Below are 23,649 nucleotides of genomic sequence, written 5' to 3' on the forward strand. Positions count from 1 at the left end.
TCTGACCTACTAGGTGTTAGCGATATAATGACGAATGTGGTCCTTATCCGTAATGAGCTTACTGCCTGCTATTTATTCTTTCGAATACTCACTTAACATGTACCCAACTATGGAAGGTAGTAATACTGAGCCAGTGCCTAGCACAGCCTCTAGCCTACTCGTTCATAGTCTCAAGTGTTGAATTGGAAGTATTTTTTCATAATCAAATAAATAAATAGTTAAGAGATAGCAGCTGCTGTCTTTAGCTTTGACTTGTTTCTTCCTCAAAATTTAATTTCCTAGCATTAACTTTGACAGTAGTGCCAATCAGCAAAAAGGTGTCAAGAGCATCTTTTCCTCTGACTGCTTGAATCTCACAGCATTGGAGGTGATACCATATTTTCACTAGTAAATGGCAACATAAGTTATCTCTAGACCTTATCAAGTTGTCCAGAAGAGAATGTTCCTGACTTGCATTATGTGTGGATTTATGGAGTATATTAAGTGTTTTACATAATCTATTGTATTTTACAAAAGAGTGACTAGCACCCAGTAACCTGGAGCCATTCTTCAGGTAAAGGTAATCTTCTGACATCAGTACTAATTGTACTAATACTTTATTTACAGGTGTTTTTCCAGAGAGCAAAGCCCTAAGGACTGGATCTCCCTGTGCCTACTTCATGATCAGGAATTCCAGTTAATAATTTATAAAGAAACAATTGTTGTGTGCCATTCACACTGGTCTTTTTAACACTGCTTTGAGCTTATTGCAGTATATGCATTGGGATTTTTCTGTAAAATGGGTGTAATTTTCCCTAAATTACTGGTATGTGACAACTAGAGAAGTTGCTTGCATGCCAATTCAAATCGTTCTATATAAAAATGCTGTTATAAGATACAGCAGTTATCCTAGTACCTTTTTTTTTTAACTTGAAAATTTAAGTCCTTTATAAAGACCATAGCAGGAAAACAGTGTACTTTTTTTTTAATTGCTGAATATAAAATGTTTGAAAATTTTAATTTTCTTTTATGTGTGCAGACTCATCAAATATGGGGGAAATACAACAAATCAAAACTAATTTTTTGTAGATAGCCATTACATTTCTTTAAACCGTTTCAATGCCAATGTGTATTCTACAAAAGAGAATGGTTTCATAAATTAACTGATTGAAGAGTAGGTGCTGGTGTTATACATTTTTTATAAAAAAAAAGGAAATAAATTTTACGTAGTGAAATCTACTGAGTCTTCTTTGGAATTATTATAAATACTGGAGTCTTATTTTCTCATCTCTCCCTGATTTCCCATTTAAAGGATTGCACATATAAGTGTATGGATGATTTATTTAATTATGCTCCTAAAAGATTACATGTGACTTAGTTCTATTAAATAATTCAGAATCCTTTTTTTAAGTGAACTAGAAAAAGCCTGTGTCAGTATGTTGATAGAATTAAAAATCTAATATTTTCCATCTTACTAGATTTACTTAGGGCACAATATACCTATGTGTTTATGATGCTTGTAAGTAGTAGCTGCCCGTTTAGTTCCCCTGCCTTCCCCCATTTTTATTCATGACTATGCAGGAAACCAAGAAGACAAATAATATCAGTAGTAGTATTGGAAAATTAAGAAACGGTGGACAAAACTGAGCAGCACACTTACTATAGCCATCATTTAAGTTTAAATTTTAAAAGCCCAAGTAAGGTTTTAGGGTGGTTGAGGGTTTTTTTAAACCTTTGGCCCATGTGGTCCCTAGAGGTTTCATGGATGGGCTTCAGTGGTCTTCTAAATTCCCTAAAATTGTATTCAAAATTTTGCACATAAATCTTTTCCTGGTGTTAATTCCAGAAGAGATTATAAATATTTTCCTTACATCATAGAATAAAGGTACTAAACTAAGTTGCAGTTAATTATAAAAATAGATCAGTGGAATGTATATTATACAGTCAGCCCTCTGTAGGTGCAGGTTCCACATCCATAGTTTCAACCAACCTTAGATCAAAAACACTTGGGAAAAAAAACTTCCAGAAAGCTCCAAAAAGCAAAACTTGAATTTGTTGCACTTGGGAACCATTTACATAGCATTTACGTTGTGTTAGATATTATAAGTATTCTAGAGATAATTTAAAGTATATGGGAGGATGTGCGTGGATTACATGCAAATACTATGCTATTTTATATAAGAAACGAGCATCCAAGGATTTTGGTATCTGTGGAGGTCCTGGAACCAGTTCCCTGTGGATACTGAGGGATGACTGTACTTAAATAAAAATGGTTTTAAAAATAGATGAGTGGGGCTTCCCTGGTGGCGCAGTGGTTGAGAGTCCGCCTGTCGAGGTAGGGGACACGGGTTCGTGCCCCGGTCCGGGAGGATCCCACATGCCGCGGAGCGGCTGGGCCCATGAGCCATGGCCGCTGAGTCTGCGCGTCCGGAGCCTGCGCGTCCGGAGCCTGTGCTCCGCAACGGGAGAGGCCACAACAGTGAGAGGCCCGCACCGCAAAAAAAAATTAAAATAAAAAATAAAATACGGCATTGTTTCTCATCATCAAAAAAAAAAAAAATTAAAAAAAAAAATAGATGAGTGAGAGCTAATTGTTTCTTTTACAGTGAGAGAGATCATTGCATCTATTGCAGTGATCTTTGAACTAATTGTCCAAAGTATACTGAATTGCATAGCATAGTAGTTAAGAGCTTAGACAGGCTCAGGATCCAGATTAAGTAGGTTCAAATAGCAGTGCTGCCAGTAATTGGTTTCAGCAGTTACTTGAGCAGGTTAAATAACTTCTCCCTGCCCCAGTTTCCCCATCTGTAAAGTGGGGGAAATAATGATAACTACCTCATAACTAAGAATTCAGTAAGTTAAACATGAAAAGAGCTTACTACAGCATCTGCAAATGAAGGCTTGATAATAGCTATTGTTATTGTACTGTTTATTCCGTGTATGTAAAGGCAACACCTCCTTTTCCCCTGGTTCTTTAAAGCCCTTCAGGAGATTAACAAGTTTTCAGAGCTAAGAGAAATGAAAACGTGGGAATTAAGAGTCTGTAACAGAAATTAAAACTTCATGTTATCTAATCATGTGTAATAATTCCCACCTTCCTTCCCTGAAGTTGCCTAGCGCACTTTACTTAGGGAGTACCATAGCAATTAGGAAACTTCCACCATGAATTACCTTTTCTGTATTGTTCTTAGTCTCCAAAAGCAAACACCCAAATAATTGTCTCAAGGGTGAATCTCATCTGTTAACAGCCTCATTGAGGCAGTAAGACTGAGCGATTTGTATGACTTAACTATGGAACTACAAGAGTTTTATGAGGCCTGGTATAGTTCTGTGCCTAACAGTTTATTTAAATCTTAAATACTAATATTAATTGGTTCACAAACGGCTTGATCTTTAAGAAAATGTATTTCAGTGTTCCTCACTCGTGGTAAACATGTGAATCAAGGCCTTCAGCTAATCACATTTTCTCCCATTCACCTTTGAGATGTGAGTTATAAGGAACTTGGACAGGTTCTCTTCTTGGCATTAGATAGGGGACAACTAAAATTGGTGGGAATGTAAGCAGTGAATAGATTGTTGTTACAGTAGAATGATTCCATCACTTAAACATTGTTTAAAGGTTTAATCAATTCCTTTGTAACAAGCATTACAGTGGTCTTATCTCCACTGTATATATGATATGTGATTAAACAGGCTTACAGAGGTTTTTTAAAAAATGACTTAAAGTCAGTATTTGGCAGGGAGAGCTGGGACTGCAACCCTAGGTCTATTCCATTCAAAAGCCTCTGCTCTTAACCACTCTGCCATAGCTTCCTATTTCACTGCCGGCTCCTATAGTTCTCATCTGGGAAGAACTCCCTCCTTCCGCCTCCCTCACTCAGAAATTTAGCCCTTATCTGCAGAGGTCTCTTCGGCCTCTCTGCCTCTCGTTACGCTGAGAAGGGCTGCAATTCTGTCAGTGGGCAACAAGGATCACTCGGGAATAGCTGCTTGAGATCCTAGCGGCACGAATACTGCAAGGGGACCTGATTTTAGTCCCTAGATTCTCCAGTATTGCCATTTTCCAAAATACCGTCTAAAAAGAGGGAATTAAATGAGCTTATTTACATTAAGAATCTCACGTCCGAATTACTCGCAGCCGATAATCTGGCTCCCCTGCAGCCAATGTGGTCTTTAAGATACATACGAATCTATCCCTGCAGAGTATGATCCTCCAGCGATGTCCCCTCAAGTGTCCAGCATTCTGCACACCCGTGATTATTTGCATGTTTGTAATCACCCGTCCACCGTCTGTCCCACTATCACCTCACTCCGCCTTTGGCTGCCGGGGACGGGGCGGGTTCGCAGTTGGAATCTGAATCCTTGCGCTCACTGCGCAGGGCTCTCCGGCTTCACCGTCAGAGTAAGAGGGGACAGGCAGAGGGTGTGGACGAGGTCCAAACGCCCCACAGCCTCTCGGCCCATCGCCACAGAGGCCTCGGAGAGCCGGGCGAGGGAGGAGCGTTGGCAGCAGAGGCCGAGGCCCAGATCGGTGCGCCGGAAGTGCGCACGCGCATCCGCACCCGCACGCCGGCCGTCGGTCACGTGACCCCCGGCCCGTGCTCGCGAAGCCGGAAGTGGCCTGAGGCACAAGGAGGCCGCGGGAGCCCGCTGGCGGTGGCGCGGCGGAGACCCGGCGAGGTAAGCGGGGCGGGCGGGCGGGCGGGGGCGGAGAGGCCAAAGGCGCGTGGGGCACGGGCTGCTGAGCCGGGCACGGCCCTCACGGAGCGCTCCCACCCCCAGTGGGAAACTGGGATGCTGAGTCAGGGCGGGGGCGGGGCGGGCAACCGGAGGAGCACAGCGGGACTCCAGGCCGAGCCCTCCCCGACTCTGGTTGGGCTGACATCGCCTCCCGGGTGTCCGGGGCGTGCGAAGCCGGCCGGAATGGTCGCGCGGGCCCGTCCCCTGCGTCTGGACTCCTCGTCCTACGGCCGGCTGTCTGACTCGGACCCTCCCTGGTCTGGTGGCGCTGGGCCACCGAGAAAGAGGATGTGTCTGTTACCGGGGTTGGGCCCTGGCCGCCGGGACAGGCGGATGTCCCTCTCCCTTGGAGTTAGGCTGGCCGCTTTCTACCCCTCTTTCCGAGCGTGGACGCTATTGGCAGTGTTTAAATCGTTTGATTTTTTTTCAGACGATTAAAAAGAGACGTGTTTTAGTGAAGCGGGGGTTGACTCGCCGGAAGCCAGAAGCCAAAGACGTTTTTAATGTACACACGTATAATGCAAATGCCCAAACCTTTCCTTTGGGACGTAGCTTATGAGTGTAATTTCCAATCCGTTTCCCAGGCATTTTTAGTAGGTGGCCTCAGAACAAGTTCTACCCAGTAATTGTCAAATGCATAACCAAAGACCGACTTTTTTCCCTGAAGAACGCTGAATATAATATCTGTTTAATAAATGATTCACTTAGTGGTAGGGTTTGGAAATCCTGGAACTTTGTCCATATGCAGCGTCACCAAGCCTGTTTTCATCTATGGACAGATGGTAACTTTCATTTTGGACAGCATAAGGAAGTAGACTTAAGGCAGGATTACCAGTCTCATACTTGTTGAGTGCCTGCCTATATTGTGTCCAAATTTTGGAATGATTTATATAGCAAGTACCTTCTGGGTGTGCTGAGTCACGTTTTAGTATGCGGTTATTGTGGGGTTATTGGAAGATAATTTCAAAAGACATTTCCCAGATCATTGTGACACCATAGTTTAATTTCTGCATATAGAGAGCAGATATCTTAGCTGATAAATGTGTTTTATATTACCCACTAGGTATAGATAGATACTTAATGATATTATTTGCCAATTATAGTTATCTCAAGCAACAGTTACATTAATGAGCAAAGCTTTTCATATTGAGAAGTATTTGAAAATATTATTGAAAAGATATTTGAGAAGTTTATTATTATCTCAGTAGCTGACAAATGTGTATTTCATATTTTGAAAAAGGAATCGTATTTTTATTGCGTATTTCCAATAAGTTGCTGTATGTAAAATTCCCTTATCTGAATTAGATGGGTGGTAAAATTATATACATCTCTCTGAGTATATCAAAGATTGGTGAAATTTGGACCCCTGGCCATTCTTTGTGTACTTAACCCTACTTGGAATATTGGCAGTCGTTAATTCATCACTGAATACCTAGTCCATTCTAACTTACTATGAAGGGAGAGCAAGATCTGTTTTGATTCAGCCTGACATTACATCAGGTTTAAGGTGGCATGGTGGGACAAGTGTTTATGCTATTTAGCATACCTCATTTTTATTCCAACATGGAGCTCAAATATTTACAATATACTTTTACAGCTTTTCAATATTGAAGGACAAGGCTGGGGTGGTGCTTTTTTTTTTAATAGACTTTATTTTTTAGAGCAGTTTCAAGTTCACAGCAAAATTGAGCAGAAGGTGCAGAGGTTTTCCATATACCTCCTGCCCCCATACATGCTGAGCCTCCCCTTGCTTATTTTTTAACACTTGCTAATACACATTCAGTATGTGTATATTTATATACGTGGAGGTCGAAGAAACTATCCCTAAGTTAATTTCAAAATTTATTGCTGAAAGGTCACCTTTGCTTCCTGATTGTCATGCTTTGTGTAGGTGAAGTTTTAAGTTATAGAAGTGTTAGGCCATGGCAACAGTTGTTTTCATTAGTGTTGCCCTGCCCTGGAAGGAAACAAAGTAATTTTTTTCTATATTTCTGTTGTATTTTACCTTATTACTTTATTTTAAAACACTTTATAATATGATTTATCATTGATTAATCTCTCAAAACATTTTAAGGAGGTAAATGGCCAATATCACTCTCATTGACAGACAAAATTAGAAGGGAAGTTGCTGTTTTTTCAGCCCTGTGAATAAGTGAATTAAATTGAATATATAAGATGTTATTGGTTGATGTTTTTTCAGAGCTCATGCAGCATTTTAGTCTTTAATATTGCTGGAAAGTTAGATTTTTTTGGACTGTTTATGCACTTTGATTTAGTAATAAATAATAGGTGATCTTTCTTGAGAGTAAAAATAGCTAACATTTGTTTCTTAAATGTATTATTCCCTGAAAACAAACATGCAATTTTTTTTTCTTTTCTCTTAGTATAACAAGAGGATCACCTAACCACGCCGAGATGCAGAGCACTTCTAATCATCTGTGGCTTTTATCTGATATTTTAGGCCAAGGAGCTACTGCAAATGTCTTTCGTGGAAGACATAAGGTTGGTACAGAGAATACTGTGAAAGCACCATATATGTAGTTTTCTGAGACGCACACTTGTACTAAAGTGAGACTTGGTGGTTTTGATTAATTTGTCTAGAGAGAGTATCTGTTTTTGTGGTTGCTTAAGGTATAGCTTGTGTCAGAGGCAGTAATATCTACCCAGTGGTGGCAGAGGTCATGTGTTGGGGAATGGAGAAAAACAGAAGGTTGTTTGAAAAAAGGAACTGGGGAAGATTAGTGTTGTGCCGTTTGGTTTTTTCCTCGACCTAATCCTCCTACGTGAGTGAGTGATCTCACTGACCGAGTTCAGTGCAGCAGTGATTTGGGTTAGGAGGTAATAGAGGGAGGCATGGTGAGGAGCAGATGGGTATTTTTGAGGGAAACCCACAGATGATTCTGCTGTGCTGTAGTAAGGCTTCATGCCCCCAGAGTAAAACATTCTACAAAGTAGATTGGAGTAAAGTGAGGTTATCATCAAGGAGCCAGGTTTAAAAGACTATATATCCCGGTAATCAGAACTTGTTAGTGCAAGTGAGAATAAAATAAAAGGGCTAATCCCAGAGGCATTTCAAGAACCAAAAGGACTTTGTGTCAGATTCTATATTGGAGGATGAAGTAAAAGGTAATTAAAGTCATTTAAAATGAAGAGATTTAAGATCATTTAAGTTTCTATTCTGGGAAGGAAGCTGGAAAAGTAATGGAATAAAAACATCCTTTTATAATGCAAATAATCATTCACTAGTTTTTCAGCACTGTGAATTCAGCACAGGAGCTCTAAACATTTTAGGAAGGAGGAGTTTCCTTATATTTTTCTGTAACCTTGAGACCACCAGTCAGTTCTGTCTGTGGCAATGAGATGAACATTCATAGATGCATGCTGTTTCCGCTGGCTCTTAGAGAGTGAATCGGAAGTAGTGTCGTACAGTTTTTAGCTTTTTTTCACCTCCAACTCTAGCATTGTCCGCAGCTTCCAGTCCTTGGTCAGATTCATAGTGATCAGCCTTGGATATTCCTGTCCTAGAAATTGTTTTTGTTTTGTGCACGGTGCCAAGAAGAGAAAACGGGTGGCGTGGCACCTCTGGGTTTAGCAGTGAGACGCACCTGACCGTCTGTGTTCCTGTGACCCTGGTTAACTTAACAGACTTTAGTAATCACTTGGTATGTGTCAGACACTATGATGGACCTAGTGATTTGAGCTACAGATAATGTGCTGTACCTGCCCACGAAGCGTGTTGGGTTTAGTAGCAAGGTGGTATTGGAAGGAACGTAAATTAGAAACTGATGGAGTGACAGGTAGTCAGTAGTGATAGGAATTGAGGGAGGCATAAAGTGCCTGGCACTAGTAAATATCTCACATTTTCTGATCCTCTTTCCTTACGTAGCTATCCAGTGTCCTTCATGTAAGTGCCTACACTTAGCAGGCACTCTGTAAATGCTTGTTGACTGAAAGAATAAATGAATGAATGAGGACAGAGTAGACTACTGTCCTGAAGTTCTTCTTCAAAGGAAGTAAAACTGTTCTTTATCCACTATAGTTTGAAAGCTTCAAATAAGGATTTGAGAGGCATAAGAACTGACTTAAAATATTGCTAACACCCAGTTTAGTATTCAGTCCCTAGCAGTCTTCCCTGGGATGTGTTTTGAGAAACCATGTTTGTTCTCAGTGACATCAATTTCAAGGGTTTAGGACTATACCCCCCAAATCCTGCTTGCCCTTAATAACTGTTTGTTCAAGCATCTTTAACTATATTAGCTAAACCCTTTTATGTTACTGCTCAGAGTGACCCGGTCCCTAAGTTTACTATTTGTTATTCAAAGTATATTACTTACTTAATCTGTCTCTTTTTCATTAATTTGCCTTGAGCTGCTACTGTGTCTGGACGGGTGTATATGTGTGTGATAACTGAGGTGAAGTTAAAGGGGAGAGAGCTGTAGGAAGGACATGTTGACCTGCACGTTGTATATATATGTACACGTGCATCTCTAAATATTATTCATCATGCTTTGACTTAGAGACAGTGACCGATAGGTGACTGTGCAGTTGAATAGAGGGACAATGGGACATTCCCACACATATCCCAGTGATCTCACAGGTATGATGTAGACTACAAAAGGCGGGAAAATACTGGCCTGGGTCATAGTGGGTACATTGCAACATTGTGTTCTTTTCCCTGCTTGCTCCTCTGTTAGGATTCTTCTGATTTCAGACTAAGTTTGAGACAGTTGTCCTCAAGAAAAATCTCTCTGTTGCGTGGTATAGATTTGGCAGTGTCCTTACCCTGGCTGATCAAATGGGAAAACAGTGTAGTTGAGCTCTAGTTAAGTTGTTCCATTTTCATACTGTCTGAAAACAGTCAACGGGTCTTCTCCTCTGGAAAGAATATATGGATATTTGGTGTGGGGGGAGCGGGGGAGAGAGTGGGGAGTGATCACATAACACAGGTGGTGGTCTCCAAAGAGGGATCTTGAAGAGTGAGACTGTGATGCAGCTAAATGGTTTTAAGAAGAAGATTATGAAATTCTGGGGTGATGGCTGTAGGTGGTGAATCTGTGTGAGAAGCTGTAGAGAGGGCTTCAAAGCAGGAAGAGCACAGAGGTCCTAAAAGACAGAGACCCATGAAACATCTTTAGGCAGGGCATGCTTGAACCCGAGCTCACAGGAGAAACGAATAGTCTCTCCACTAACTCCAGGCAAGTTCAACCTTGGATTGTGGGAAAAGTAAGCTTAAATTCAGAGAATCTGGCCTGAGTGGCTGGAAAGAGGTGGGAGGGTCTGGAAGAGAGCCTCAAAGAAAGGTTAATTAAATGAAGACCATGACAATGTAATGTTTACCTGAAATTTAGCATGTATTTTGTACCTCTAGGATTCCCTCCCAACTATGGCTGCATTGTAATTCTGTGTTTAATCTACTTCAGTATGCCATGAGAGAGTGAGAGTTGGGGTGCTGCCGGAGCTTTGGTAGAGGAAAGGAAGTGTCTTTGATCCTTTAGAAATGATCTGCTAAGCAACAATCTGCCCTAGTCCTCTAGGTGAAGTTGCAGAAGGTTACCCGAGGCAGCAGTGGTGCAGTCCAATGAGGACGGTCTGCTTTAACCTTATTCTCAAATCCCAGCCCCCCCCCCCCCCACATACATACACATTCTGTCCAGCTAGGGAATCTTTTTTTGTGTGATACGCGGGCCTCTCACTGTTGTGGCCTCTCCCGTTGCGGAGCACAGGCTCCAGACGCACAGGCTCAGCGGCCATGGCTCACGGGCCCAGCTGCTCTGCGGCATGTGGGATCTTCCCGGACCGGGACATGAACCCGTGTCCCCTGCATCGGCAGGCGGACTCTCAACCACTGCGCCACCAGGGAAGCCCCCAGCTAGGGAATCTTAAAGTTAGTTGCCTTACTTTGAGATTCTTACTAAAAATTGCATATGTGGAATATAATTTTTAATCTTTCATTTCCTACTTTGATTAGTTTAAAATTGTTAGAAAAAAAAATTGTTAGGCCCTGGAGAAACCCTTGTGAGTTTCACTTTCTATTTCTTATTCAAAATACACATTCACATTTGGTACTGTTAGAGCTCTTCTGATATGTAAATGACTATCTTTGCCACGTGTATCATAAGGAAGCTTTATGATATGAAATATATAAATAAAGGAAGCTTTATTTATATATATATAAATATATAGAGAGAGAGGAAGCTTTATTTTATAAAATGAAAAAAAATAGCCTTTTCTACATTCCAAAGCATTCAGTTTGAAAGAAATACTGAACAGTTGATTGATTTATTTCAGCTTAAAATAAAAAGGTCAGGAGTCGTAGTACAAATTACCTAATGCTTAAAAATATTCAGGGTGTTCTATAAAAAAGATAAATTGCTGTATCTAGTGCTAATGGTACCTTTTGTATCTTCTTTATAATATTATAAATAAATAAAACCTTTCTCTCTTTTTCTTAGAAAACTGGTGACTTATTTGCTATCAAAGTATTTAATAACATAAGCTTTCTTCGTCCAGTGGATGTTCAAATGAGAGAATTTGAAGTGTTAAAAAAACTCAATCACAAAAATATTGTCAAATTATTTGCTATTGAAGAGGAGGTAAGTAGTCAAGCTTTAATTAACGGTGTCATGTTTATTGTAGTTATTATGATTCGGGAGAAATAATCTAATATAAAAATCGTTTTATAAACAGTGGGCTTTTTAATGGTGAAAATTAGGGCTCATACCACCAATATTTATTCTCAAAGATTCTTGAGCAGCTATAACAATGGAAATGAAGTCTCATGGAATCAGAAAAAGTATATAAGAAATAAAAGAATATAGAATATGGTTACTGGTATTATTACTAAAAACAAAAGCTAAAGTTAAATTGACATAATTATATAAGGATCAAGGAGAAAGTCAAACAATTCAAAGAAGGCTTTATAAAAAATAAAAATCCTTGGAATCCAGAGAGTGATATATGAAGTCCAGTTGTAAAAGACAGAATTGATTTTAGTGGGGAACAGTGAAAATAAAAATGTCATTAGAAAAATATAAATCCTGTTAGTGTGGGTAATGAATAAAATTACACCTTTTGAAAAACAGTTTGGCAGCTTATACTCCTCATACCAGTGATTTCTTTCTTTTTTTTTTTTTTTTGTGGTATGCGGGCCTCTCACTGTTGTGGCCTCTCCCATTGCGGAGCACAGGCTCAGAACACGCAGGCTCAGCGGCCATGGCTCACGGGCCCAGCCGCTCCGCGGCATGTGGGCTCTTCCTGGACCGGGTCACGAACCCGTGTCCCCTGCATCAGCAGGCGGACTCTCGACCACTGCGCCACCAGGGAAGCCCCAGTGATTTCATTTTTAGTGATTACTTCTTAGGAAGTAATCAGAAGTGTAAATTATAATTTTATGCACAAAAATGTTCATTGCTGCCCTGTTTATAATAAAGAATGGTTAAATAAGTTAGAATGTTTGGCTAGTCACCCAGAGTTAGCTACACTCGAGGTTAAGAGCATAGCCCTCCAGACTGCCAAGTCTATTCGAAACTTCTGATGCAAGCTGCAGAGGAGTTTGGCAAACCATGCAGGTAGATACAGAAGTCCCCACCAGACTGCACATTGAGACACGAGCTGCAGGTTCAGGAGTCACCAGGGCTATCTTCCCTTAAGACCAACTGGCTACCCATTCGGGGCTTCCCATGACTGCCCTCAGATTTGATAATTTGCTAGAATGTTGAATGACTCACAGAACTCAGGTAAGCACTGTACAGTTGATTCTTGAACAGCACAGGTTTGAGCTGCCTGGGTCCACTTAAAAATGTGCGTTTTTTCCACTAAATATGTACTACAGTACTACACAATCCGAGGTTGATTGAATCTGTAGGTACGGAACCACAGATACAGTAAAGTTATGCGTAGATTTTCGACTGTGCAGAGGGTCAGCGCCCCAACCCCTGCTTTGTTCAAGGGTCAACTGTACTTACATTATAATTTATATTTTAGTATAGCAAAAAGATATAAATCAGAACTAGCCAAAGGAAGAGATCCATAGGGCCATAGGGCAGAATATAGGAGGGTTCCAAACATGAATCTTCCTTGTCCTCAGGGATACATTATCCTCTTGGCATTGATGCATGGCAATACGCACAGAGTATTGCCAACCCTGGAAGCTCACCTGAGCCTTTGGTGTGCAAAGTTTTTATTGGGGCTCAGTCACATACTGCCTGCATGGCTGACCTGTAGTCAGCCCTTCCCATAGGTTCTGATAATACTTTTAGCCTCCATTTCCTCTGGAAGTTGGAACGGATGTGCATGTCCAAAATCCCCATTATAAATCACATTGTTAGACTGTCACATGGCCAAAACCCACAGACAGAGACACTTCTAGCAGATAGGACATTCTAGAAGCCTAGCATATCACCTCCCAGTAGCCAAGGGCAATGACCGGACCTCTCTGGCTAAAATTAATTCTTTACTACACAGTGGTTAAGCAGTAATAAAGAGAGATATTTAACAAATTTCAATCACCTGGGAGCATGCTTGTGTATAATGTTCTGTGAGAAAATCAGTATTAAAAATATATATGCAGTGTGATCTTTTTCTTTTTTTAATTTTTTAAATTTATTTATTTATTTATTTATTTATCTTGGGCTGTGTTGGGTCTTCATTTCTGTGCAAGGGCTTTCTCTAGTTGTGGCAAGCGGGGGCCACTCTTCATCGCGGTGTGCAGGCCTCTCACTATCGGGGCCTCTCTTGTTGTGGAGCATAGGCTCCAGACGCGCAGGCTCAGTAGTTGTGGCTCACGGGCCCAGTTGCTCCGCGGCATGTGGGATCTTCCCAGACCAGGGCTCGAACCCGTGTCCCTTGCATTAGCAGGCAGATTCTCAACCACTGCACCACCACGGAAGCCCTGCAGTGTGATCTTGATATATACAGTACGGTATACAAAGTGTTAATGTGTCTGTAATAAGATTTGATACATAGAAAAAAGACTGAAAGGAAACACACCAAAATATTAACATAATTATCTCTGGGTGCTGGGATTATGGGTATTTCTCAAATTTTCAATTCATCAGCATTCAATTATTTCATTTTTTCAAAACAACAGTTTTTTTAAACATTTCTTTTATACTACTCAATCGTAGAGAAATTTAAAATATTTTATGGGTATATATTGGGGATATGTAGAAAGAATTATAAAAGGAAGGAAGAATTAAAAGTTGGAGATGAATACTGGATTTAAGTCTCATTCATATTTTTGAGTTTCTGAAATGAGCACGTATCTTATAATCAATGTGTATTTGTAATTTGGTAATACTTCTTTTTCTCTATAAAGCTGTTATTAAATTGATGATGTATCTTATATTCAGTGGTACATTAAAATTAAGGTTTAAAACAAATCAGCAGCTCAGATTCATATGAGCAGACTAGAACTTTGCTGCAAGAGGACGACTCAACTATTCTGCCACCTATTTATTTTTAAGGCTAGAACTCTGGGAACTCCTTGGCAGTCCAGTGGTTAGGGCTTCACGCTTCCCCTGTAGGGGGCACGGGTTCGATCTCTGGTCGGGGAACTAAGATCCCGCAGGCTGCAAGGCGTGGCCAAAAAAAAGTCTAGAACTCCATTCTTTGAAGTAAAAGTGCTTGTCACAGGAAGAATTTCAAGTTTAAGAGATTTGTTAGAAGAACTAATATCCTAAATAAATGTACGTTATGAATTAGAAATTAAACATAATTTTGAAAGAATCATTATAACATTGTAGCAGTGATTTTCTAATTAGACTTGCTGTGGTTTGTCTTCAAAGACAAACCCAGTTGTTTTTTTTTAAATTTATTTATTTTTGGCTGCGTTGGGTCTTTGTTGCTGTGTGCGGGCTTTCTCTAGTTGCGGCGATCAGGGGCTACCTTTTGTTGCGGTGTGTGGGCTTCTCATTGCGGTGGCTTTTCTTGTTGCAGAGCACAGGCTCTAGGAGCACGGGCTTCAGTAGTTGCGGCATGCAGCCTCAGCAGTTGTGGCTTGTGGGCTGTAGAGCACAGTCTCAGTAGTTGTGGTGCATGGTCTTAGTTGCTCTGTGGCATGTGGGATCTTCCCGGACCAGGGCTCGAACCCGTGTCCCCTGCATTGGCAGATTCTTAACCACTGCACCACCAGGGAAGCCTGACAAATCCAATTTTAATATGAATTTAGAAGATGTTAATTCTCATCTGTACAGTCAACAAATATTTAACAAACCCCAGGTAAAAAGCAATTTAAAGTGCCTTCATTATTGTAGTAAATCCAACTTTTAAATGAAATCAGGTAAGTATTGGCATATAATAAAAATTTATTTTTTATATTGAGCCCCAATCAGTGATTTTTTTTTTTCAGGTAACAACGAGACATAAAGTACTTATTATGGAATTTTGTCCATGTGGAAGTTTATACACTGTTTTAGAAGAACCATGTAATGCCTATGGACTACCAGAGTCTGAATTTTTAATTGTTTTGCGAGATGTGGGTATGTTTGTTTATTTATATGATTATATATGTGTGTATATATAACTTAATGACATAAGAATTTTAAAAAATAAATTTCTTACATTCAAAGCCAAAGACCTTTATGGAGTGCTTTCTTAGATATGACACCAAAAGCGCAAGTACAAAAAGAAAAAAGATAGATAAGTTTCATCAACATTAAAAACTTTTGTGTTTCAAAGGACAACATCAAGTAAAAAGACAACCCATAAAATGAGAGAAAATATTTGCAAACCGTACATCTGATGAGGAATTTTTATCCCAACAAAACAATAAAAAGACAACCCAATTTAAAAATGGGCAAAGGATTTGATAGACATTTCTCCAAACAAGATATACAAATGGCCAGCAAGTATATAGAAAGGTCATTAGTTGTTAGAGAAATACCAGTCAAAACAATTAAGAGCTGCCACTACACACCCACTAGGATGGCTAAAATCAAGAAGACAAAACAGAACCAAGTGTTGACGAGGCTGTGGAGAAATTGAACCCCTCATATACTGTTGGTGGTGGTGTAAAAATGTGCAGCCTCTTTGGACAACAGTCTGACAGTTCCTCAAAAGGTTAAACAGAATTACCACATGACTTAGCAATTCCGCTAGTAGGTGTTTATCTAAAAGAATTTAAAATCCACACAAAAACTTGTACCAGTATTTATAATAACCAAAAAAAAAAGGAAGTAGCCCAGTATCCATCAACTGATGAATAGGTAAACAAAATGTGGTATATCCATACAATGGAATATTATTTGTTCATTACAAGAGTGAAGTAGTGACACATGCTATAATATGGATATAACCTGAAAAATGCTTAGTGAAAAATGCCAGACACAAAAGGCCACAATATTTGTATGATTCCGTTTACGTGAAATGTCCGGAATAGGCAGATACATAGAGAGAGAAAGCAGAGGAATGGTCAGGGCCTTGAGGGGAGGGTGGAGTCGAGGAGTGACTGCTAATAGACGTGGGGTTCTTTTTGGCGTAATGGAAGTGTTCTGAAATTGGTGGTGACGGTTGTACACGCTGTGACTCTTAACTACTTTAAAAAATGAGTTTTATGGTATGTAAATTTTATCTCAACAAAGCTGTTATTAAAAAATATATGGCAACCAAAGGGAATAATATCTTCTTGGAAAGAAATGAATCAATATTCGAAGAATAGGAAAAGCCCAGTGATAAAGTATGAGGTTAGTGGGAATTCTTGAACTTGACACTGGAAGCAGTAGAGACTACTTAGGTGAGGGTAAAATGAAAAAGAAGCAATATATGCTACAGCCTCGTAAATCAAATAGAAGTTATAGATGATTGATGCCTTCCTAAGTATACTGGTAGTTCTGAGCTTTCGTAATTGATTGTTGATACCCCTAAACTTATTTTTATATGTCATGCTTGGACATTCATCTGTCAGCTGTCAAACAAATGTTTCAGACTATCACTCTGTGACATTGCATGTCAGTTAGCCCAAACAGCTTAATTTCAGCAGTTTTGCCACCTTTGTCCTTAAAAAAAAAAAAAAGAAAGAAAAGAAAATGGCATTTTTAGAAGAGCACTAAGCATATGAGAAATATATTTTTGTGGAAACAAGTCTGACACTTTGCCTCCTTCTATTACTTTTTTTTTACTATATTATGTATTGAGTCCAGTTTACTCTTTTGTGGAATTTTTTTCCCAAGGTAAAAATGTAAAATTGTGGTGAAAGATTATCTTTCTTGGGAATCTTCATTCTTAAGTTTAAGCAGATGGCCCACAGGTGTATAACCAAAAGTAATTCTGGAGGTCATAGGCTTAAGACTGTTGTGTTCCATTTTCTTGATAGTGTTTAAGAGAGATTGGACTCTTCCTTAGACCATATTGGTCCTTATCATTCTAAAACTCCTCATTACTCAAACATGGAGTACAAAATATAAGTATAATCTGTTACTTCTTTGATTAAAATGACTTTGGACCAACTTATGTAAAAACTTACACTGAGTGAAAATGAATTAATGTTAATTAGTGAGTCTGATGCACACATACATATGCATAGATACCTACATTATGATTTCCTGTGTTTTATATTTATTGTTGAAGTGGGTGGAATGAATCATCTCCGAGAAAATGGCATAGTTCACCGTGATATTAAGCCAGGAAATATCATGCGTGTAATAGGGGAAGACGGACAGTCTGTGTACAAACTCACAGATTTTGGTGCAGCTAGAGAATTAGAAGATGATGAGCAGTTTGTTTCTCTGTATGGCACAGAAGAATATTTGGTAAGTCATGTATCACTAATAGTTTTATTTAAAGAAGTTGGATATATTGTAAATATGGATAATTGGTCAACCAGTTCACTATGAAATGTCAACTTTTATGGCAAAAATTAAATTTTCTATTCTAATGAATATGGTTTGTAATGAGGTATTAAATATCGGTTTCTCGGGGGTTATTTCTGTTAAAAATTCTTACAAGTTTTATAATAATCTTAAATAATTTTACTAATGTTATTCATCTATATTAAAAGAAAGAACTGTCTGTACACTCCAGAAACATCTAACTAGTAAAGGCTTCCTTATTTGGAACAGAGCAGTTAATACATTACAAGCTTGTTATAGTACTCTTCCCTGTAGAGGAAACTTCATTATAATTCTGAAGCAGAAGATTCTCTTCAGGGAGGTTGGTTATTGAAAGACGAAAAGAATAGTTGTTAGAAACACACATAAAATTGAATGCCTCTAAAAGATCTAATTTGAAATGCTAGAAAACTAGAAAAGCTCTGTGGTTGAAACAGATTATGTAGATGTGTTTGTGTGAAGTTAGTAAACATTTGAAACACTTAAGAAAAGACACTGAAAAATAAGTATATTTAACTTGTAATCAGGAAGTTTATAATATACAGCTATCACTGATTGCTCATGGCTCTGGGTTTTGTTTTAAAAGTCTTAGAATCTGTGACTTTTTTTCCAACTGGATTCTGCCATTGTAATCTTATAACATGAATAAAGTCTACCTGGCCCCATAGCTTTATTCAGATTATACTAAGTCTGGCATGAATTAAGATGTCTTGTTCTATCAATATATCTCCCCAAATTAATCTATTATATTTTGATAGTCTTTATTAAGAATACCTAAAAATGGATTACATTCATCCAACAGTTATTTAGGTACCAGGCACTGTTCTAGGAACTGGGACTTCTGCGATGAACCAAATGTACATGATTTCTGCTCTTATGGAACCCACAATCTAGTGAGGACAACAGACAAGTAAATAAGATAAATTCAGATAATTAAAGTGTTGGAAAGACAATATTAGGTAATAAAATAGTGACTAGCAGGAGGAAGATAGCTGGGGGAAGCCTCCTTTCAGTCCTAAGTGAACTGACACTTAAATGATAAAAAGAAGCAAGCCATGCAGAGATTTGGGGGAAAAGCATTACAAGCAACTGCAAAGGCCTAGAAATAAGAATGACCTTGGATGTTTGAGAAACAGGGAGGATGACAGAATAGCTGCAATTTAGTGAGTGAAGAGGCAGGTGGTAGGAGTTGGAATTGGAGAAGTAAGCAGAAGGCAGCCGGAGCATACAGGCTAGTGGTTTCTACCGTGTATGATCGCCCCCTTTTTATAATAAATGTTTTACAATGTTCTTTTCAGTATCTTAAAAAGAAATTCTTAGATAATATAATCACCTGCATATCTAATTAAAAGAATAGCATAGTATCTTAATAATAATATAAAGGAAAATATAATAAAAATCAGAGGTAGTTAATATGTAAAAGTTTAGGAACACCTTCACTGGCAGAAAACGTAAGTAATCAGACGCTTTCACCTGTATGTAATAACACCTCCAGTGCACGTGCAGTGATAACTTGTATGTTGTATTGGTGAGTCACATATCACAGGTGTTGTGTTGTCACTGACATGATTTTCCAAAGCAGTGAATAATTCTTGATAAAGTTTCTAACTAAACAAAGTAGATTTACATGTACTGCATTCCTGTAGCTGCAAAAATACGTTGTTTACTTTATGTACAAAAATACATTGTTTATATATAAAACAAACTGAGATCATTATAAACCTCTTTCCTGCACAAATATCTGGCAAGATATTCAAAAGTCATGCAGGATGTCAGAAGCTTATTTTTCAGAACTGTTTCATATTTGACAGGATGTCTCTCATCTCTGGTCTCTGCCCACTAAATACCAGTAGCCCTTCCCAGTTACTGTGATAACCAAAAAAACCAAACAGCAGTACAGTACTAGCGTTCATGAGGTTGATCCCTATTACCAACTGTCAGTCTTTCACATATTCTCCTAGGACCACAGGTTAGCTTTTGCCTCTAACAGACTTTTAAAATGGAAAGAACGAAACATTTAAACATTATTTAAATTATTAAATAAATTTACTCCAAGTCCATGCTGTTCTCTTGGCTAAAATTTTACTCGGATCTGTTTTTCCTATTTCAGATTATGCCCAGCCCTGTTTTCTAATACAGTACACCACAGTTATAAAATGAGACACATAATGGCCTGAAGCTCAGCAATCTAGAAATATTTATGTATTTAAATGAAAACTTTTCTCATTTTGGAATTCCCAGACCAGATGTTGAATCTTCTCCTTTTTGTGTGTTAAAGACCAAAGGAAACACCAGCATTTTTTCTTCTGCCATTTTTAATATGATGGCTATCTTAATAATATCTGAGAACTTGCAGTAGGTTTGTCCTTATGCTCCTATCTCAGATGCAGACGCCCAGGCCCAGTAATACTGATCCCTACACAAGTACAAGTAGCACATTTGAGACAGTGCCACTGGGCACAGATACGTCAGACCAGCATGTGTCAGGCCACAATCAGTCCGTCACTGCCCAGGGAAGGCCTTCCAGCTGTACCAATCAGGCAGTGTATTATTGCACCGTTTGAGGAGGTCCCCCTTTGTCTCCTTCTAGAATCGCTGTATCTCCTCTTCCCAGGTTGGCGGCCTCATGTTCCAGAAGATATCAGGCATGTCCAGGTACTCTTGGCCTCTTCACAGCACCTTGATACACTAAGTACTGGCTGCTGGGTCAAAGGTCTGGCCAGCGCTTCTTTGGCCAGTAGTTGCTTTAGGTGCTCTGCCACAGAACCAGCAAGACCACTCAGCCCCCATGTGTCTGGTAGGCATGTTGGGACACTCACTTAAGCTCCTCATGCTTATCACCTCTTCTGATTTCTCATTAAAATGTATTTCCCAAAAGAGTCCCACCCATCCCCCCAAAAAATAATAATCCAGGGCTTGTGACCCTTTGAGAGTCAGATTCATAAACTGCATCATTTAGAAACACCCTCCCATCACTGTTATCTGCATGGGTTCCCAGTCCCTTGGGTCACTGCCAAATACCACAATGTCGTAAGGCATTGTTTTCATTTGGCATCATTTGGGAGATGACTCTACTTTGATCGAGAGTACACTCTTGTAGCTTTATCTTCGAAAAATCTTTTAAGTTCCAGCGCATAACTAACATAAAGACAAATGTCACGAGGCTAAGCATGTATGACTTCTGGTTGTCCTCTGCAGAGCTTAATGTCCATCACAGTCTCTGTCTGGATCTGTAAGCTCCTAAGCCATGCCCTATAAGTTCCACCTGTTCTCCACAACTGTATCATAGTGTATTCTGTGGTTAAGGACGTGTGTTTAACATCAGACCAGCTACTTGTCTCAGTTGCTGTATCCCCCAGTGTACCTAGTCAGGCTAGTCCTCCGAATTAGTTCTAGAAAATTAAATTTTCATCTCAGAGCCTATATGACTTGCTCAGCTGGATTGCATGTGAGAGATGAGGGAGAGGAGTCAAGGCTGCCTGATATGTTTTGGGTATGAGCGACTGGGTAGATGATGGTACCATTTACTTAAAGGATAAAGATTAGAAGGAAACAGGTTTTGAGTCAGAAGACCAAGGATCTATTTTGGATACCTTAAATTTAAGCTACCTTTTAGACATTCAAGAAAACAGTAGGATATATGAATCCAGAGCCCAGGACAAGAGATAGTTTGGGGAGTTAAAGGATATAGGTAATATTTAATGCCATAGGCTTGAATGGGAGATGAGGAAATAAGGCAGTTGTAAGTGTGGACAGCTATTTTGAGTTTTGCTATGGAGGGAAGCAGAGATTTGGGTGATAGCTACAAGGGGGTCTATTTACGGTTTTTTTTTTAAATGGGAGATATTAAAGCATGTGTGTACGCTGAAAGGAATGATCCATACGAAGGGAAATCGATGCATAAAATAAAAGTGGTAGTTACAGGAATTGATTTCTAGAATTGGTGAGATGATATGATGGGCCCCACAACACAGATGGAAAAGTTAGCCTTTGATAGGAGCAGTTCCATTATAACTGGAAAGTAGGCTTAGCTCTGGACACAGATTCAGGTAGGTTGGTATTTGGTAACAGACATAAGGGAGAGTTGATTTCTGATTTCTTCCATTTCCTCATTGAATTATGAAGTGAGGTCATGAAAATTGAGGGTCGAAGGAGACGGTGTTGGAGGTTTGAGGAGAACGGGCAAGATGTGAAATAGCCTCTTCAGATTGGGAAAGTGAAATAATTAGGAAAATATAATAGAATTTCCAGGCATCATTGAATACCCATTTTTGTGTAATGTATTATAGAACACAAGTTAGTAGCTTTTTCTTTTCTTTTTAAAGCATCCTGATATGTATGAGAGAGCAGTGCTGAGAAAAGATCATCAGAAGAAATATGGAGCGACTGTTGATCTTTGGAGCATTGGAGTAACATTTTACCATGCAGCTACTGGATCACTGCCATTTAGACCGTTTGAAGGGCCGCGTAGGAATAAGGAAGTGATGTAAGTGGTTTCTCCATCTAAAATTAGAAATAATTTTTTAAATGTATCTCTGTCTTATTTTGTTTCATCATGTTAGAGGGGTACGCTACTGAAAATTGATCTAGCCATCATTTCTGATATTTTAAGCTATTTGTTTTTTTAATAAGAATGCAGCCTTATCAGAGTGTATAGGCATACTGTTTCATACCATGTTTAACTATCTTATGTACAAAGCATAAATGGCATCCAGTCTTTGATCCATATTAAAAATATACTGCTTTCTGGAGTTTATTTCAGTGCACTGTATATTTAGTTTTCTGTGTCCTTATCAGGTTTTTTCCTCCATGTAACCAAAAAAAAAAATAGAACTTCTGTGGAGTACTAGAACCATTACTGGATCAAAAAGAAATACAGGGGCTTCCCTGGTGGCGTAGTGGTTGGGAGTCCACCTGCCGATGCGGGGAACGTGGGTTCGTGCCCCGGTCCTGGGGGTCCCGCATGCCCGCGGAGCGGCTGGGCCCGTGGGCCATGGCCACTGGGCCTGCGCGTCCGGAGCCTGTGCTCCGCGGCGGGAGGGGACGCAGCAGTGAGGGGCCCGCGTACCGCAAAAAAAAAAAAAAAAAAAAAATACGGTTCTTACCCTGAACTGACCTGATTTCTTTAACCATTTCAAAAATAACGTTTAATGTAATATTACATTTTTTTCGTGTTGCAGTTTCAGTCCAAAGGCTGAATGCATTTTACTAGTACATTATACATTTATGTACTGACATAATTATTAGGAAATAATTACTGTGTACAGAGTCACTACTGTAAACCAAATAATGGAAGAAAAGAGGGATGGATTTTTAGATGTGAAATCTATTATAAAATTCATCCATACATTGGCCACACTTTTTATGTTAAAAGAAATTAGTGAATGACCTTGCCTTATGAGAAACAGCCAACCTATGTACACATAAAACTATGAGGTTATGATTGTTTGGTTTAGTGAAGTAACTCATTTGACAGCCTAACATGTTCAACCATTCTTTTAGATCTTAACATTTCTCTCAGAACTTTATATATATGTTTGACCCTGCCCTTTATAAGCAAACATGATAAAGTAATAATCACAACTGTAAATATACAATCTTTTATCTAATCTCATCTCAGAAAATTAGTAGAAGCATATTTTCTCTTCTGTTTGCGGAAGTAAACCAGTTCAACTGGTAACGATGACTTTTGCTAAAACCTGGGTATCTAAATGTTTTCCAGCAAGGACAGGGTACAAATTCATGGGAAGAAGTTATCCATTACTGTACTGATGATTTTGGTATAGCATCATCTTGAGACTGCTTTACAGCAGTGTCCTTTTTATAAAATCTCCTCATTAATGAAGGCTAAGAGTCAATTTCTGTTTTTCCTCATTAAACATAAAGTGTGTCCAACAATTAATCATGTTTTTATTGTCACAGGTGTTTTAAAACAGTATCAGCATGTCTTGCTCCCCTAAAAATAGATTAAATAAAAGTGTGATGCTCCCTAATAAAGGAAACATGACTTATAAGCAACTAGGAATACCTGATGATTTTATCTGACCACCATGTGGGCAGATAATACCATTAGAAGAATTTTTTTCTTTATTTGCACAGAAACTCA

The 23,649-nt window shown here is 39.1% G+C and overlaps 2 protein-coding genes across 8 annotated transcripts in view; both read left to right on the top strand.

The window, feature by feature from the left end:
• Positions 1-1,218, top strand: part of XPOT (exportin for tRNA) — a 134,290-nt gene extending 133,072 nt beyond the window's left edge. For all 7 annotated transcript variants that reach the window (XM_067697222.1, XM_067697221.1, XM_067697218.1 and 4 more), the window contains one exon: positions 607-1,218. Coding sequence is in view for 1 of the 7 variants with exons in the window: in XM_067697217.1 (XP_067553318.1) it covers positions 607-633 (27 nt within the window). In the remaining 6 variants the exon portion in view is untranslated. The remainder of the gene's footprint in view (positions 1-606) is intronic.
• Positions 1,219-4,506: 3,288 nt separating this feature from the next.
• TBK1 (TANK binding kinase 1) overlaps positions 4,507-23,649 on the top strand; it is a 38,981-nt gene continuing 19,838 nt past the window's right edge. Inside the window, exons 1-6 of the mRNA XM_067697224.1 lie at positions 4,507-4,659; positions 7,104-7,221; positions 11,172-11,312; positions 15,068-15,197; positions 17,284-17,465; positions 21,869-22,029. Coding sequence (XP_067553325.1) covers positions 7,135-7,221; positions 11,172-11,312; positions 15,068-15,197; positions 17,284-17,465; positions 21,869-22,029 — 701 coding nt within the window. The 5' untranslated portion in view covers positions 4,507-4,659; positions 7,104-7,134. The remainder of the gene's footprint in view (positions 4,660-7,103; positions 7,222-11,171; positions 11,313-15,067; positions 15,198-17,283; positions 17,466-21,868; positions 22,030-23,649) is intronic.

The sequence above is a fragment of the Pseudorca crassidens genome, chromosome 11 (genome assembly GCF_039906515.1).
Source record: "Pseudorca crassidens isolate mPseCra1 chromosome 11, mPseCra1.hap1, whole genome shotgun sequence".
NCBI lineage: Eukaryota > Metazoa > Chordata > Mammalia > Artiodactyla > Delphinidae > Pseudorca > Pseudorca crassidens.